Here is an 18,591-nt window from a genome sequence, read left to right on the forward strand (position 1 = left end):
CTTCCGGTCCACATGTTGTCTCATTCTTTTTTTGTACACGTCATTTCTCCCACATCCATTCTCGGATCCATTTGAACATTAAAAGAATAAGTCAATTAATTGTGGCTTATTTATTATTTTGTCTAATAAAAGGTAAAATCCTACAGCATTAAGAGACATAATTTTAAATTTGGAGTTATTTCCCTTATATAAGCGTTGTTGCTGTTTTTTGCTTCTTTTTTAACATTTAGTTTTTCATATGAGTGTTTAGCTTCTGTAGTAGAACATTTTCATCTTTCTTGTTGCCGCTACGTCATGATTTATTATGACGTCAGTTGACAATTCTTGTTTTAAGTTGCCATCTTGAGCTTATTGCAATTAACCGTGATTTGGGTCAAGCAAAGATTCTTGGCTTTTAAGCTAGTGGACAGAATTTTACTTTATTGCCTTGGACCTATTCTTTGACAGGGTTCTTTGACATCTGTTTCGGGTAAGTTCTCTGTTATATCTCTATGATGTTTTCCTATATTGAATTGTTTCGTATATCTGGTTTATTTCTTCTTATAGGGTGCTAGTGTTGGCGTTCCGAAGTGTCAGTGTCAGACCTTTGCATTGTGTTGATGTTGCATTGCTCGTTTTAGGATTATCGTGGCTAGAGCAGATGTTGCATTGCTCGTTTTGGGATAATCATGGCTAGAGTTGGTGTTGCATTGCTCGTTTTGGGATTACCATGGCTATTGTTGGCGTTTCACTGACAGCTCAGAAGTGTCCGATTCAGTGTCGTTGTCAGTGATGGTATTGTAGTGACATTTTTGAGGTGTCATGTGTCACCGTTGGTGCCAGTTGTGGATCAGTTGATGTCCTTAAAGTCAATGCCGGTGTAAGCCATTGTTGTGAATTTTATTGATGTTTTATTTAGATATCTGAATTTTAGATCTCTGAATAATTACTATGAATAAAGTTATAACTTTGACCTTTATTTATATATTAATACTCTTCTATCAATTATATTATTATCATTGTGTAAACATCATAGGAATAAATTAAAATTTTTAGTTTAAATCATCATTCACATAGTTTAACTTTATGTATGACTATGTGTGCATGGTATATCTGCCGAGCTGAACCAATAGCTTAGTATAATTAAACACACATCATGCATCGATTCCCCACTCTCCACGCAAAGGAACGGCAAGAGCCGAAACAGTTTGGGATCAGCGGCGTCGCCGCCTCTGCCAAGGTGTAGTTCCAGGTGCTGCAAACTTCCTAAGGGTCGCCGGCTCCTAATTTTTACTAGGGGTTTGACTCCCGAAGCATTTCCCATGATTGCAAGCAGCAGATGTTTGAATTCAGAGGTGGGAAGCCAGACATAGCTAACAAGCCTCTCCTGCCCGAAGCTTACTGGGGTCTACACACACATACATATATAATACATAATACATAATACATAATACATAATACATAATACATACATACCATACATACCATACACACACACATACATGCCTTACTATATTGTAAACTCACCTTCAATATGAAACCATTATACGCAACAAAACCCAGCGGTGTAATAGAGATACGATATTCAGTAGCCGAATGTCTCCCGTACAGATAAGCTCCGAATTTGTGTGCATTTTTGCTGTACACCTGATGGACAATCATGTTCCAATTCACAGGAATCTCAACATCTAGGGCCACGTAATCGTTGACCCCTGACACGTTTATCTTTCCTGCCATACTTAAGTGCAGAGAAGAGAAAGTGTAAACAATGAGAAAACTTTGATGCATATCTATTATTATTATAGCTTTTATATAGCACTACTTTCATGCTTATAGCATGCTCAGAGCGCTTTTGGTCCAACCTCATTTGTGGACCAGTTGGGGGGGGGGGAGGGGGTATCTAGGGATTTGGTTTTTCGTGCTGCCTTTAGGCGCTCAGTAAACACAACTCTGCCCGAGTCGGGTGTCGAACCTCGAGCCCCCTTCTAGGTAGCCAAGCCTACTTGGCCTCTCGACCACGCTTCCAATAATAGGTAACATAAAAAACGTTGTTGGTTTTTAAACCTATTCCTCCTTTATAAATTTACTAGTCGACAGGCGGCGAGGTATACCGGGCCGGTCTTATCTGACCGCATTGGGCTTTCATAGGACCCGCGCTAATTCTAGGTATATAAATTATTAAATGAAACCATTTTATAACTTATAATACATTTCCTGCGGCTTCCTGTCGATTTACCAGGAGCTCCTGGAAATCTGAAATTGCAAAATATACGAAAAACGTCCTGGAAATATCCGGAAATTATTAAAATCTTTTGAAAACTCATACAAATCTCCTAATATATATACACAAAAAATGTCATTTTGGGTGTCATTCAATATGGAAAACGCCAATCCTACGCGCGATAAAAAAAAGGCATTATGCAATACTCGTAATTGTGGAATCTAGTGAAAGAAGCTTCTCGCGCCTCAAACTAATGAAGAATTACTTGAGGTCAACAATTCTCGTAGATAGATTGAAACATTTAATAATTCTTGCTATTGAGCATGATCTATGTAGGAAGCTGAATTCTTATGATATACTGTATGACTTCGCTACACGCAAGGCTCATGTAATAATTCTGTGCGTAGTCAAGAATGAATAAAATGCAAAGACGAATATATTTTCTCACACAAACTCTTAATTTTCACTTTTTATCCGTATCCCTACCGAAACTGGGCCCTGCGAAATCCAATTCGCATTGGGCCCCACAATGATTAAGTCTGGCCCCTACTATTTAGTGACGGGTGAATACAGAGTTCTCTTTCCATGACTTCTTGTCTACAGTGACGAGTGAATACTACTTGTTCTCCCCCCTCTTTTTTTTTCGCCTCTAAAATTACGTGGGGTAACTCTAGTCAGTTAGACTTGCAGAAATAAAAGAGTGATCTTTCCATTTCTTGGTGTCCAAACTCTTGAGCCATGAAGAGAATTATATATGTAGATTCCTACTCTGAAACCGTTACACAAAGTAGTGCAAGGACCACCACACCAACCGACTGATTAAGGCCCCTTTGTGGCGTGGCGACTTGTTGGACCGGGTTGAAAGGTTTCTGTTACATCCTCACCCCAGAGAAGATGACAAAAAAGAAAAAGCTCAACCAGGGTATCCCGTCTCAGGTTTTGTTAGCTACCTGTCACCTGCCAATGAGGCCTATTCTTTTCCACCGAGGCGCTACTTTGAGGCTACGAGGGCTGAAATCCTTGTCCAATCCTTAACAGAGATTTGTAAGAGCGGTACTACTTCTACTAACAACTAACAATCCCTCCCTCCCCCGGAAAAAAATTATGATTACGCCTTTACGTTCATCCCCCTTACACGATACGTCCCCTGCCCAGCGAAACTGTCAGACTATAAGAAGTCCCTCTATTCTGTCCATACTGGCATCGCTTTGTAATGTCTAGCCACCGTATATATATATATATATATATATATATATATATATATATATATATATATATATTTATAGCTTTTATATAGCGCTACTTTCATGCTTATAGCATGCTCAGAGCGCTTTGATCCAATCTCATTTGTGAACCAGTTGGGGGGGGGGGGGTATCTAGGAGTTGGTTTTTCGTGCTGCCTTTAGGCGCTCAGTAAACACAACTCTGCTCAAGTCGGGTGTCGAACCTCGAGCCCCCTTCTAGGTAGCCAAGCCAAGTTCAAGACGTACTCTATAGAAAGCAACAAAGACTTGAACGCTTTCACCAAAGATGTTTGCGCTCCATCATGGACATTATATGTTACCTGGGTTAGAGGTGAAAAAAAAAAAACAACTTTACTTCTTATTATTACTTTACAAAACAACGTTTTGCTTAGCTTTTAAAAACATTTTCACGACTTTGTTTTGTAGTGTTAAAAGATCTTCATGTCCAGTCTAGATAACATATATATAGTTCTGTGAAGTGCACAAAAGTAAACTATGATCCTAAACCTTTACAAAACCAAAGATAACAACGCTGCCTTAAGTTTGTACAACGGATACACCAGAAGGCTTGCAATTTAAAGATTTTCCGCCTTTTATGTAAATCTCCACTATTTTCCTTTTTGCCGGCCACTTCGCATGCAAAGAAAATATCGAGCTTTGTTGGTCGTGTCAAATACAAACAAGTCCAAAGAAACAACCCAGTCAGAAAACTTACTTAGTAATGGGTGCGTCATCTATGTAAATGTATTTCTCTTGAAAACGTTTGTACACAAGCAGCAAACAGTCATCAGTAGGATAAGTTGTCGTTTTATATCTAGGAGAGACAAGAGCAGAGACTTAGTGCATGTACAACTTGATAAATGAAACAGATAAACTTAATCATATAAACTTGACTCAAGTAGGTTGTACTAGGCTCTATACTTTAAAGAAGACGGTGTTACAGAAGATAATAGCAAAGAGTGGAAGTATGGAAAACAATGCAAGTAGATGTATTTATTAATAAGTATATACAGATGGGGCGGACAGGGTGGCTGAGTAAGTATATACAGATAGGGTGGGCAGGGTGGCTGAGTAAGTATATACAGATAGGGTGGGCAGGGTGGCTGAGTAATTATAGACAGATAGGGTGGGCAGGGTGGCTGAGTAAGTATAGACAGATAGGGTGGGCAGGGTGGCTGAGTAAGTATAGACAGATAGGGTGGGCAGGGTGGCTGAGTAATTATATACAGATAGGGTGGGCAGGGTGGCTGAGTAAGTATAGACAGATAGGGTGGGCAGGGTGGCTGAGTAAGTATAGACAGAAAGGGTTTGCAGGGTGGCTGAGTACGTATAGACAGATAGGGTGGGCAGGGTGGCTGAGTAAGTATAGACAGATAGGGTGGGCAGGGTGGCTGAGTAAGTATAGACAGATAGGGTGGGCAGGGTGGCTGAGTAAGTATAGACAGATAGGGTGGGCAGGGTGGCTGAGTAATTATATAGAGATAGGGTGGGCAGGGTGGCTGAGTAAGTATAGACAGATAGGGTGGGCAGGGTGGCTGAGTAAGTATAGACAGAAAGGGTTTGCAGGGTGGCTGAGTACGTATAGACAGATAGGGTGGGCAGGGTGGCTGAGTAAGTATAATTTCTATACTTACAGCCATAAACAAGTGCAGGTATTATACTTACAATCATAAACAAGTGCAGGTATTATACTTACAGTCATAAACAAGTGCAGGTATTATACTTACAGTCATAAACAAGTGTAGGTATTATACTTACAGTCATAAACAAGTGCAGATATTATACTTACTGCAACAAACAAGTGCAGGCACTATACTTACAGCCAAAAATAGGTATCGATAAAAAGCCCCAAAGGTACTATCAAGCCAATGGTGATGTCTCCATAGGAATGTTTTCTGTAAAAAGAACAGCCGGCGTTTGAGACAACGACCACTACAACCGGGTGACTGGTGGTCAATTCTGCTGGTCCAATTAAGTTTCCTAACTGTAGAGGGAATGAGGACTTAAAGAATTATGACAGATATATAAATTGTTAATTATATATCAATCTGTGTTCTTGTTATGTAGTTATTTTAAACGATTTTGATGACCAAAATAGAAAAGGTAAATAGACAGACGAATGGATGAGGATGGATAGATGGAAGCAGGGCCGGATTTGGGGGGAGGGCAGGCGGACATCATAAGAAAGAGGTCTCCACAAAAAAGATGAAAAAATGTCCACATTTCGATGGGACATCAATTTGTACATTTTTCTTTTCAAATATTTTATTTTAATTTTTTTAGTGTTTTTACCGATAATACTTAAATTCTTACGGTTGGGGATATAGTAGTGGTTAAGAAATGTCCGCTAGTTGCTTGTTCGTATTATATAAATGCAGCTTCGTAATACATAAAAGCAGCTTCAGATTTACTACAGTGCGTCAACCCAGGGCCTTACCCTCCACTTACTCAGAAATATATACTTTTCTTTCACTAAAATATGCAAATTTGTTTTTCATTTTTTTATTCTAAAATATGGCATGCATTTCGATAGACGTATTGAAGATTTCGAAAAGGTTTGTAAATAGTCCTCCATAACAATCCTGCCCCCGTGGCCTCTACTTACTTAAATACGGCCCTGCCCTGGATGGATGTGTCCACGTATGTATGTATGTAAGCTTTAATGAGACAAACAGACAGACAGACAGACAGACAGACAGACAGACAGACAGACAGACAGGCAGACAGACAGACAGACAGACAGACAGACAGACAGACAGACAGATAGATAGACAGATAGACAGATAGATAGATAGATAGATAGATAGATAGATAGATAGATAGATAGATAGATAGATAGATAGATAGATAGATAGATAGATAGATAGATAGACAGGTAGATAGATAGACAGACAGACAGGTAGATAGATAGACAGACAGACAGACTGATTCACTGGTAGTTAGATAGATAGATGCTGACTTACTTTTCTACTAACTTCTTTAGGTTTTGAATCAGGTAAATCAATTCTGTTATAATTTAACTTTGTCCTTTCTTTCTCAAACACGACCACTACATAGGCCCGTATATGTACAGACTTGACAATGATAAAATGTTTGGCATACTCTGTCAACGGCAGTACATAATCTGGGGAAAAAAGAAAGAAATATCGAAATGTCTTACGACAATAGCATTAAGACATTGGCGTATCAATAATTGCGACTAGGGTACCATTGCGGCGGGGCTCGTGACTAAAAGGAGCCGACAGTGGCCCAAGAAAGACAGTCGTTTGACGGTTTTTCGAAGATGTCACGTATTGAGGGTCATTATAATTTGTAAGGAGGCTAGGTGACTAAGCGCTTGGTTTCCGAACCTAGGATTCTGGGTTCGAATCTTGATGAAGACTGGGATTTTGATTTTCGGAATTTTTAGGGCGCCTCTGAGTCCACCCAAATTTAGTAGGTACCTGACTTTAGTTGGGGAAAGTATGGGTTGTTGGTCTTTGTGCTGGTCACGTGACTACCTGCTCGTTAACCGTTGGCCAAAGAAAAAGATGGCCTTCAAATCATCTGCCCTATAGATCGCAAGGCCTAAAAGGGGTCCATTATTTTGTAACACGTCGCTACTGGATTGAGTGCATGAAGTTATGACATTATGTTAGGCACCTAGTTTATATTATTAGTTAGTTAGAGATGCACCATAGAAGACGCATATTGAACGGGACTAGTGACGTTTGGGATATGTTGGGTTAGAGACCGGAAAATCAGTTAGCGATAGGATTCTCTTGGGTAAAGACGTCTTTTATTCGACAGAGACTCTGACTGTGGCCTTTTATTGGATTAAATTTATTATTCATTGTTCATCAGTGTTGACCACATCTTTTCACTAGTTAAAATCGATGTGTGTTGATTAGGGGCTGTCGTTTAACTACATTGAATACACCCGAACAAGAAACCCAAACGCTTGCTGAGTAATTGATTGAAATCTAACAATCCTCTACAGTTGACTTCAGTACAGGATAAACATCCATCACAACTATTACTGGTAAGAAGTCTGGAAGTTTCTGGATGGAATGTAGGTTGTGACAAGTCGGATTAAGATTTGGCCGTTTTGGGTGTCTAGGGGATTTTTATGGTTTGAGAATCCTTACTTGCACATATAAACTACAAGCGCAGCGTTATAATGCAGGCAACAAATACTATATTTAGATGTAAACTTATGTACAGTTTATTATACAAAATAAGATAATGAAGGGTGAAATGCTGTACAGTTGCTAGTATGGGATCTAGCGTATTTACATATGTAGGACTATCATCATCAGATATTAGAACCAAATGGTCTGAGTGTCATTAGGCTGGTTGCTTAGCTTTTGGTCCGGTGCTGCACTGGTGAGACTGGTGTGGCTGATACTGATGCTGTCTGCTGGTGGGCTGGCGTAGTGGACCCAGGCTCCGTGTGCAGTCCAACTTGTATGGTTGCAGAGCTAAGCTGCGTCTACCAATCAGTTAAGCCAGTGACGAGTCTGTGGCTAGCGTTGTTACTTGGACTCTTGAAGGATGAGTAGGTCTGATGTCTACAGATCTGGTGCCAGCAAATCTGCTATCAGCTTTAGGTTGCTAAGATTTCAGGCGGATGTAGCCTATAGATAAAAGCTGCAACGATATGATGTATGCGTCGGTTTAGCCACAATGATACACTGGGAGGTAGATGCCTTTCCGTGAAGGACATCTTCAGACTGGTGTATAGAAACCATAAGCTAGTTTCATATTTATCAAAGGGACCTAACAAATGAATATAGTGTCCCATCAAGGGAGATAATAATAATAATGGGGACTCCCATAAAGGGAAATAACAAACAGTAACAAGTGATATATGATAAGTAATATAAGTGACGCTCACCAATCACGGTGAATAGCAAGTACATACATCACTAAGATCAATGAGATGAAAGGGGAAGGGGAGATCAACGTCTGATACTCGCCCATTTTCCCATATAAGTAAACATAGAGCATAAGTAGATACATACTCAGTAATAAGACATGTTTACAGAAATGCTTTGATAACTCCCTGCCAAGGAATTAATCAATGATATTATAATAAAGGCTCGTGCTGAGCGCTAATATATCAGAGTTAAATTAATAATAGTTAAAGAGCTAAATACATCTGGTAAGAATTGTTAATAAATCTAGTCCAGATGGCTTGAACATTTAGCCACAAAGTCATGATATAAAATATAAGTATACAGTAATCTACTTACATTATCCATGATAAGAATGCACAAATATGTACACAAATAATGTAGTAATAAATGCACAAATATATATATATATATATATATACATTACTAAGTAAAATGGTTCTCAAGCACTTTACTAAGTTACATACCACCAATCCAAAGTGAAATAAGGGAATGAAAATAGTCTAGAGCTCAAGCAAGAGATAGATGTGCTCCCTGTGGGCTCTCCAGCGTGAATGAGATCGGACGATGAAGCTGTCCATATACATGTGGATAGAAAAGGGGGGGTGAGTGGCTGGTGAAAAGTGCAAAGTTGGTCTAGACTATATGGCGTCTTTGACAAAGAGATCCTCGCTTGACCGTGACGGCGTTTCCGGGAGATAGACACCGCGCGAAGGCGCGAGTTGAAAGTCCAGGAAATCAGCCCAGGTGGTCAGGTGGATTATGAAGGGGAGATTATCAGAGCTCGGCACATCAAGGGAGATTATACCTTGATAAATGCTAGTGCCAGACGAACAGCGTTGCCCGAGGCGTTGAGTTGAAATGGGCACTTTGAAGTGACCAGCCGCTCCCAACGGGGGGGGGGGGCAACGGATGTTTGCCACGATAGATGGAGGGAGTGTACTCTTGTCAAGAGTCTAGTGTGACACGTGTCAAGGTGGGGATAGTCAAATGTGACATCGCTGCCATAGGGGGTGGGGTTGAATTGAAGGGGTGGTGGTTGTGTTTTTAGCGCTTGAACGCTAAATTAGAGCAATTGATGATTAATAGCGAGTAAATAAATTAATTAAATGCTTAGACCTGAGTGATATCTTGAGTGAGCTAAAACGGTTCGTCACATAGGTCACTACTTCTAAAAGATGGTAGGTACCTAGACATGTGTTTTTTGTATATATTCTGAGACATACAGGATGGCTCAATTTTTTTTTTACTCATCGGTACCATCGGTACCATCGGTACTTTGCTTCTCAACTGTATTAAGTCGTATAAATACAATCAGTATTGAATCCAACCGAAAGATTTGATCGGCGTTAGATACATGTGCAAACATAACAATGCTGTTATTATCAAATTTGTGTCGATTCTAATGTTGTTATTCATTTTGTATTATTTTATCAAATTTGTATTAATCCTATTTTTAATATCAACTTATTATTAATTCTAATGCTGATATCAACTTGTATTCAATTTTATTGTTAATATCAGGTTTGTCTCAATTAAATTGTTAATATGAACTTTGCGTCAACTTGCCTTAGACGAAGAGAGCACCTGGTTGCATGACGTTTAAGAAAGAGACAGTATTTCCCGTATCTACGCAGCCCCAGCTGTGACCTACATATTTTGCCACATCCAGAGCAAGCATAACCATTGTCCGCAGGTGGTCGATTTAGATTTTCTTTTCGCCGTCTAAATCTGTCCTCGGCAGCGAATTTTCATTTGGTCTAAAATGCGTATCCCGCTGCCTTCGTGAGTGACCTCCAGCTGTCTCGTTCTGAGGCCGCCTGCAACCAGGTGCTCTCTTCTATGTCAGCCAAGGCAAGTTACGCCTAAGAAGGTCTTAAAGCGTTTTCGTGGGGCACCTCTGTTACGTCGACCAACTTTTTAGCTCTCAAAAATAAAAGACTGTTTTTGGCATACATTCGTCCCCGATACGGAATATAATAAAGTCTACCCTACATTCGCATTACCACAATTTTTTCTCGGGAAGGGGGAGGGGAGAATATTGTGGGGTAAAAGATCTTCATTTTTTGTTTAATTTAACATTTTCTGGTTATTAGGAGCACAATAATCACTCTATGTCGTATGAAGAAGGTATAAAGTATAAAGTAGGTATAAATATAAAGAAGCTTTAAGGTATAATGTGGGTATAAGATTAAGTAGGTATACATATAAAGTAGGTCTACGTATAAATATAAATTGATATAAATATAAAGAAGTTATGGTGTATAAAGTAGGTATAAGTATAAAGTAGGTATAAGTATAAAGTAGGTATAAGTATAAAGTAGGTATAAATATAAAGTAGACCTAAATATAAATATAAATTGATATAAATATAAAGACGTTATAAAGTATAAAGTAGGTATAAATATGAAATAGGTATAAATATAAACTAGGCCTAAGTATAAATATAAATAGATATAAGTAAAAAGAAGTTATAAAGTATAATTTAAGTATAAAGTATAAAGTAGGTATTGTCTTTGTGAAAAAAGGGGTATTAATTTTTTTCTTCTTGTTTTTCAAATGGATTAACCTTTATTCAGCCACAGATATAGTCATCTTGTTGTTTTCTTCTCAAACGTTACGTCATTTTCTTTTTTTTACAGTGTACATGCGTTGCTATAGTTACCTAAGGAAAAGGCCGCCAAGCACTCATATTTATGTTCCAGTTCCATGTATTCCTTCATTATGCAGCTTCCGTGTAAAACAGAAAATGGATACTCTGCCCAAATGAGAGAACCTGATAGTAAACATGGTTACATTATAGCTAGATTTCACTCTTAGAACATGTGTTTATAAGTACAGTTTATGCAAAAAGCAAGATTCAGAATGCCGATTCAAGGACATATAACATGTTTATTGCAAATGTAAATACAATACAGGCCCAGTTCTGGCAAGTGATGTATTTCATAAATATATATTAATATCCAATTGAACACTATCTATTGGACTGAATAATTGTTGCACAATAATTAAAAACTCTACTTCAACTCTAGAAATTAAGTCCAACTGTCCTGGAATGGAAAGAAAAACTTCACTGACTAACTATTAGTTACATTCCATTCAAAACCACCCTCTCAAAAAGCTATACAAACCAAAATGACAAAGCACAACAAACAACCTGAATTGCCTCCCCCTTCCCCTCTAGAGTTAACAGGAGACCCAGGCCGATCAGAATTCAGTCCTGACAGAGAGATGGAACATAGCCATGGCATTGAGATGCTCTGGAAGTATACTAGGCATCGCCTACAAAGACCGCATCACAAATGAAGAGATTCGAGGCAAGCTCGCAATAGGCCCATGATGACCACTGTCAAAAATAACAAACTAAAATTTTATGGTTGTATCACAAGGTTCTCAGAACTCGCAAAAAAAAAAACTTTCTCCAGGGAACATTACCAGGACAAAGAAGAAGAGGCAGACAGAGAAAGCGATGGGAAGAAAACACCAAAGAATGTTTTATTCAGGGCAAAGGACAGAGGAAGGGAGAAAGGCGATTGACAGACTAAAGGGTTAGATGAAGCTGAAGGTGATTAGGATAAATCTGTAAGTAAAATTCCCCTTTCAGACCTTGCGATCTACGGGGCAGATGATGTTAAGGTCATCTGTTTCCATAGCCAATTGTCAGCGAACAGGGTGTCATGTGGCCAGCACAACGACCAGCCGCCTTTACTTTCACCAACTAAAGTCAGGTACCCATTAGAGTTGGGTGGACTCATTGACGCCCTGAAAAATCCATGAAATTAAAAATCCCAGTCTTCACCTAGATTCAAACATAGGACCTCAGTAGCCGAGCTCTTAACCGCTCAGCAACCGTGTCTCATTGAATAAATCTGTAGAAGATTAAAAACTCTTCTGATGGTACTTCGACTGGTCAGTAACATCAATACCCTATAATTACACAGTATAAATTAAAAAAACAACATTTTTCTAACTGTGCTTTTGTTTTGTATCTTTTTGGTAAAAAAAAACCGACATAAAACAAACCTTATATTAAATGTAATTGTATCAATTAATTTGGAGAAAGGGAGTATCTCTGTGAATGTTCAAACATGTTTTATGAAAAAAAAAAGTTGAACAACTTGAAATCAAACCAAAGCGCTCAAGCCAATGCACTAACCAGTGTGCTAGCAAAGTGCTTATGATATAGAATGTTTCAAAGCTATCCATTGTTAGTTTTAAACATTTAAGCGACAAAGTATAAAGGGGACTAATTCAACTTATACCACCAGTCACGTACTATTTCTTTCCCTTGTTTGATACCAAATACCAAATAACTAGTTACCAATTACTCATTTGTTTTTGTTTTTTTATTGAGTCTTGTTTTGTCAGGTACAAGAAATAATTATGAAAAGGTTCAACTCGATGCGAGAATAACTGTGGGAGAAATAACGTGGTCAAACTTTTTACCAGACAGACAGAGTCAATAGATATAAACTTTGTAAACATCCTTAGAAAAAAAAACAACAGAGAGACTGTCCAGCTAACCTTACCAGCTAAGTTTTCCCATTTTAATTCCTCAGTGCACAGCTGAAGACTGAAGGCCTCAAATCTAAAAGATCAAATTAAAGTATGCAAGTTCTCTAACAGCGAAGCAAAAACTCAAAAGTAATAATATAATTTGATATTATATAACACAGATATGCAATCACATAACCCAGACAATGAACTCCCCATTCTTGAAGTGATTTGAAACCTTGCACAATTGTTCTTGACCACTAAGAAATCGTGAGTAAATAAAAAAAAATAACCAAATAATTTTTTAGTTAATTTTTTTAAATTATTAATTTGGTTTATTATAGAATAGGGGAATTAAATCTTACATTCTTGAGAGATATTGCTGTACGGGTTCAGTTATTTACTGCATATGAGTTTTGTTTTTACAAAGCTTATATCAACACACTCTGTCCGTCTGGTAGAATGTATATACATGTTATTTCCCCCACAGCCTTTTTAAATCTAGAATCAATTAATAATAAAAAAAACAGGTTACAAAACAGTTTGTGTGACAATACACAGACTCAAAATCGCCCACGAAGTGATCCGCTCAGGCAGAAAAAAAAGACAGGTTTCAATATTTTCAGAAAGAATATCAGAAACTATGAACTACAAACTATCAACAACTTTCAATCCTATCTCCGACAAACAGAAATGGAATCATCACATTTAGTATGTTACCGGCACTGGTGTATTGTTATTTAAATTAACGACCTGATACCACAGGATATGTTATCATTATTACATTGTTAATAGTCATATGTATTCAATGAACAGATAGGTATAAAGATATGGTTAAATCCTAGGTTTCACTTACAAAGACCGCATCACGAATGAATAAACAAGATTAATACAACATTGGACTTTCTAACCACTGTCAAAAAACGTAACCTCAAACTCTATGGCCACATCACACGATTCTCATGGCTTGCAAAGACCTTCCTTCAGGGAACAGTGCCAGTAAAAAGATGAAGAAGATAGAGAAAGCGATGGGAAGACAACATAAAAGAATGTATTGGCCTGTCAGTGAATGAAATTTTATCAAAGGTAAAGGACAGAGAGGAATGGAGAAAGACGATAGACAGATCTTGTGTGGTGCCCCAACGGTCCAAGAGAATAAGTGATAGGTGAAGGTGAAATTAATTGTGAGCTTGGCCTAGCTGATATTATTGATCTAGATCTAATAATAGTTTTGTAAAGGGCCAATATAACATTCAAAGCATAAAAAAAAAAAAACTTTTCCTTTTTAAAAAAAAGACAGTTTGTGTGGAAACACAAACTCAAAATCGGCCCCCGAAGTGGTCCACCCAGGCAGGAAAAAAGGCAGGTTTCAATATTTTTAGAAGAATATCGGTATTAAATTCTATCAGAAGTGGTCCACCCAAGCAGATAAAAAGGCAGGTTTTAATATTTTCGGAAAGAATATCATAATGAAATTCTATCAAAGGCAAATAACAGAGAAGAATGGAGGAAGAAGGTCGACAGATCCTGTGTGGTGCCCCAAAGGTCCAGCAGATCAAGGGATAGGTGAAAGTGAATGTGAAGTTAGATGTGAACCTGGCCTTATAATGAGTATCTAATTGATCTAATTGTTTTCTTAATAAAAGCCTCAAGAAAAAAAACGTTCCGTAAAAACAAAAATGTAGACAAATTCCTTTAGTTTTGTGTTCCGAGGTAATATCAGCGCTTTGCAGTTCACGCGATAATATGAAAAACTGCTTATTAATTGTTGTTTTAAATTATGTCCAACTTATTTGCATAGTAAATAGATTTTTTCTCTTTCAAAAAAAAAGGTAACATTTTGTTTTGTAAATGTAGTATTTAGTATGACAGAAATTACATAATTTAGCAATACAATTGTAAAAATTAATATTTTTTGATAAAAACTTTAATACTAATTGCATAAATGTGTTTTTAAAAAATGGTAAATACATATTTTCCTTACTAAAAAAAAGCCTTCATTGTCTGTTATTATTAATAGTGAATAGTTGTAAAAATGGTGTATATTTTATAAAAAAAAAAAAACTGCTTGCATAATTGATTTAAAAAATTAGATTTTTCGCTTTCAGAAAAGAAAAAAGTAGCCGTTGCATCTGAGATGAACTCCAATTGGTGATAAGGCAGGGAGACCTAGGTCTCCCGTAGTGCCCTGGTAAGGAACTCTGCTGGCGTAGTGCCTCATAGCTTCCATACAAACATAGTGAACCACTGGATATGTCTTCCCGCAGCTCGCCACGTGCGCCACCGTCTCTTCTGATTCCCCACAGTGTCGGCAACGGGCATCAAAATTTGGCCGGAACCGGGCGAAGTACGCACCTATGGGGCAGTGTCCCGTGCGCCAGTGCGCTATTGTTGTTTGTTCCGCCCTTTTGAGCCTCCACCACGGGTCCTCTCGATTTGGGCGGCGCATCAGAATTTTCAATGACCTAAAATATCATGATGTCCGATTTTCATTTTCTCTTATAGTTGCTGAGATCTAAACGGGACGGACAGTCGAACAAACAGGCCACACCAAACTAATAGCGTCTTTCCCCCTTTCGGGGACCGCTGAAATAGATTGCACATGTGGAGTGCTGCATATATAGTGCACGTGTAAAATATGAAACACTACTTCACAATTGTTGTTTTAGATTATGGTCCACGTATATGCATATTAAATAATTTTTTTCTCTTTAGAAAACAAAAAGAAAACATTTATTGGTAAATTTAGTAATTAATAAGACCAAAAAAAAATATTTTTTTGACACAAAATCTAATACCATTTGCATAAATATGTTTAGAAAAGTGTCAATGACTACCTCCCTTACCAAGTATCCGGTGTTTTTTTACTATTAACATTGAACAGTTATCAAATGGTGTAATTTTATGAAAAAAGTGACTGCATAGTTAATTTTAACAATGACATTTTTTGCTTTCTGAAAAGAAAAAAGTAGCCGTTTCATCAAAACTGTGAAAGCTCTAAGATATAGAGATGTTTGATTTTCAATAGTTTTTCTAGTTTACGAGATCTAGGCAGGACAGACGGACGGACAGACAGACCAAACAAAACCAGTAGCGGCTAAAGTCCCGTAAGGGGGGAGGGGCATTAAAATGATATACATGTATTGGTCAATATTATATAAACAATTCACATATAAACTATGAGTCTGTTATATCTGTAGGTCTACATTTTGCTTTTCTATAGTTATTTTAATTTTATTTGGTTAAATGCACACATTTTGAGACAAATTTCCTTATGAATAATAAAGATTATTATTATTATTATCATTATTACTTAATTACTTAATTAATTAATTAACTATTGGGGGGATAACGAACAAGGCAAATAAATAGTACTTGACAGATGTGGCAGTATACGCTGAGTTAGCTTCCTTGAGGAGGCAATCATAAAAGTGTCGGGTAGCTTTGTTTTGCCAGGGAAAAAGTATGGCTCAAAGTATACAGTCAAAGGCTTATAAATACTTACTCTGAAAGATAGATACGATTTTCCTCCTTCATAGAAAGTGTCTGGCCATTTAACTCAAGTACTAGTTTTACATTGCCACGGTACTTTAGTAACAAAGATATTGCCTGTCTGCTCTGGCCGTTTATAATTTGAATGGACTGCCATTTTCTAAGCAAGAAGGTACAAAAACAAAATCCCATGAATGAGACAAATTAAGAAAACAGCTTTAAATTTTACTTTGTTTCGCCGATGTAGCAGTGTGCCTTGAACTGCGAATAGGCCTAGATATATGGCCTCCTTGAACAGGGCCGGCCTTACGAATAGCGGGGCCCAATTTAATGGATGCTTGCGAGGCCCCAGAGGGTGAGGTGATTGAGCGGAAAAGCGCTTGGCTTCCGAACCGGGGTCCTTGGTTTAAATCTCGATGAAGACTGGGATTTTTAATTTCGGGATCTTTAGGCGCCTCTGAGTGCATCCAGCTCTAATAGGTACCTGACATTTATTGGGGAAAGTAAAGGCGGTTGGTCGTTGTGCAGGCCACATGACACCCTTGTTAACCTTTGGCCACAGAAACAGATGAACTTTACGTCATCTTCCCTAAAGACCACAAGTTCTGAAAGGGGAACTTTATTTTTACTTCTTGGCAAGGCCCCTCTTCTATTTTTTTGTATTACTATTTATTAATCATTATACCAACATTTGTTACATAACATACATTGGAAGCAAACGCAATAGGCGCCAGTGGGTTAATTAAAGTTATGTCAATCGTACACTATGTTAACTCTTTTTTTAAGTTCTACATCTTTAAAAGTGACAAGAGTTGTGAATGACAGTGATAGACTTCATGTAAATTGAGTGCCCTGACAGGCGAGAGCCCAAATGGCTCAAACGGTCAAATCTGTCTCCTTTCAGACTATGGATCATGTAATAAATTGTGTTCCGCTAAATACTCAGAATGTTCCACTAATGACAAAGTTTGGGAACCACTGCTCTAAGGTATCCGTATTTTTTCTTCTTTTTCTTCTTCTTCGTTCTCATTTCTCATGTCGGAGGGTTCAGATCAGTAGTCTTATATCTGAAATGAACTGCAGTGGTTTCCAGATCAGGCAATTCTCCGTATAGTTTTTGTTCTATAGGAAGGTATTTGGGCCAGAGACTTGTTTGGGCCTCTTGATATAGTATGCAGCTTTAAATGGACATGTTCAGCATTCTCTGGTGATGCTCCACAAGGGCAGGTTTCGCTCGTCCCGACTTTAAACTTCCGTAACATATGTTGTCTCATTCTGTTGTGTCCAGTTCTGAGTCGAAAAATCCGTATGAATTGCGGGGCAGACGTTTTGAGATGCATAATAGCACAGGATATGGCCCGCAGGCCGTAGTTTAGGCTTCACATCTCGAAACCAATATAAATATGTGGGCGTGTATTGCAAATGTCTGATACGGATACACGCGGCGTTCCAGTACCACCTCACCTCATCGTGGTCGCCGCCTGAACACCCCGCTCTTTAAAAGGGTGGCCAAGGGTACTGGTTGCTCGCTACTGATGAATGAGCAGACAGCGAATATAAAACTTACTCTAAAGAGGTTTATGTAGAGCCCTCCCCCCCCCCCGGTGTGGGACCAGGGGCAACGGTGAGTAAGAGACCCACGGGTTCTCCGAACAGCGGATAGCACTGGACACCAACTCGAGGGTTGGTCGGAATCTCCTGGGTCCTGGTTGATTCGCGGGTCTCCTTAATGGGCAAAATTGAGCTGACTGGCGCGGCTTTCGCGGGTTTGTCGGGAGGCTCTTTTGCGCTCATGAGCTAGACTCTATCTAGCCCGTCCCCCCCCCCCTGACGTCGATCAAGTGACAGTTCTAATACTGGGGATATCGAGAAATCTTAGTCAAACCCCTCCCCGTTGTGGGAAACTCTAGCCCAATAGTGGAAGTGATGAGCAGTGCGGACTTTCCAGGCCCTCGTACAATCACTCCCACCCAAGAGAAATAATTAAGGCCGCCAACGGCCTTAGCCCTCAATACAACTCAGATACGGATAGACAAAACGTGCACGTACCCTGCGTAGGGCACCAGATAACGTAGAGCCCAGCCTTCCACTGGTACAGCCATGAAGTAGGTCAGAGAATGCATCATTCTTTCTATGTCACGCAAGTAGAACATACACAAAACCTGGAAAGGGTACAGAGCTTCCAAGTGGTACGTGAAACGAGTCTGAACTACTGGTTCAAGTCTGCAAGCAAAGAAGCAAAATATTTTTTTTTTATCCTTTTTAA

The 18,591-nt window shown here is 38.6% G+C and overlaps 1 protein-coding gene across 1 annotated transcript in view; it reads right to left on the reverse strand.

The window, feature by feature from the left end:
* The window catches only part of LOC106064545 (uncharacterized), a 32,068-nt gene that overhangs the window by 6,608 nt on the left and 6,869 nt on the right, over positions 1-18,591 (reverse strand). Inside the window, exons 5-12 of the mRNA XM_056017707.1 lie at positions 18,375-18,548; positions 16,339-16,485; positions 12,869-12,927; positions 11,005-11,115; positions 6,408-6,568; positions 5,265-5,428; positions 4,160-4,258; positions 1,507-1,717 (exon numbers count right to left, since the gene is read on the reverse strand). Of these exons, the coding sequence (XP_055873682.1) occupies positions 1,507-1,717; positions 4,160-4,258; positions 5,265-5,428; positions 6,408-6,568; positions 11,005-11,115; positions 12,869-12,927; positions 16,339-16,485; positions 18,375-18,548 (1,126 nt within the window). The remainder of the gene's footprint in view (positions 1-1,506; positions 1,718-4,159; positions 4,259-5,264; positions 5,429-6,407; positions 6,569-11,004; positions 11,116-12,868; positions 12,928-16,338; positions 16,486-18,374; positions 18,549-18,591) is intronic.

Source organism: Biomphalaria glabrata, chromosome 18 (assembly GCF_947242115.1).
Source record: "Biomphalaria glabrata chromosome 18, xgBioGlab47.1, whole genome shotgun sequence".
Taxonomy (NCBI): Eukaryota; Metazoa; Mollusca; class Gastropoda; family Planorbidae; genus Biomphalaria; species Biomphalaria glabrata.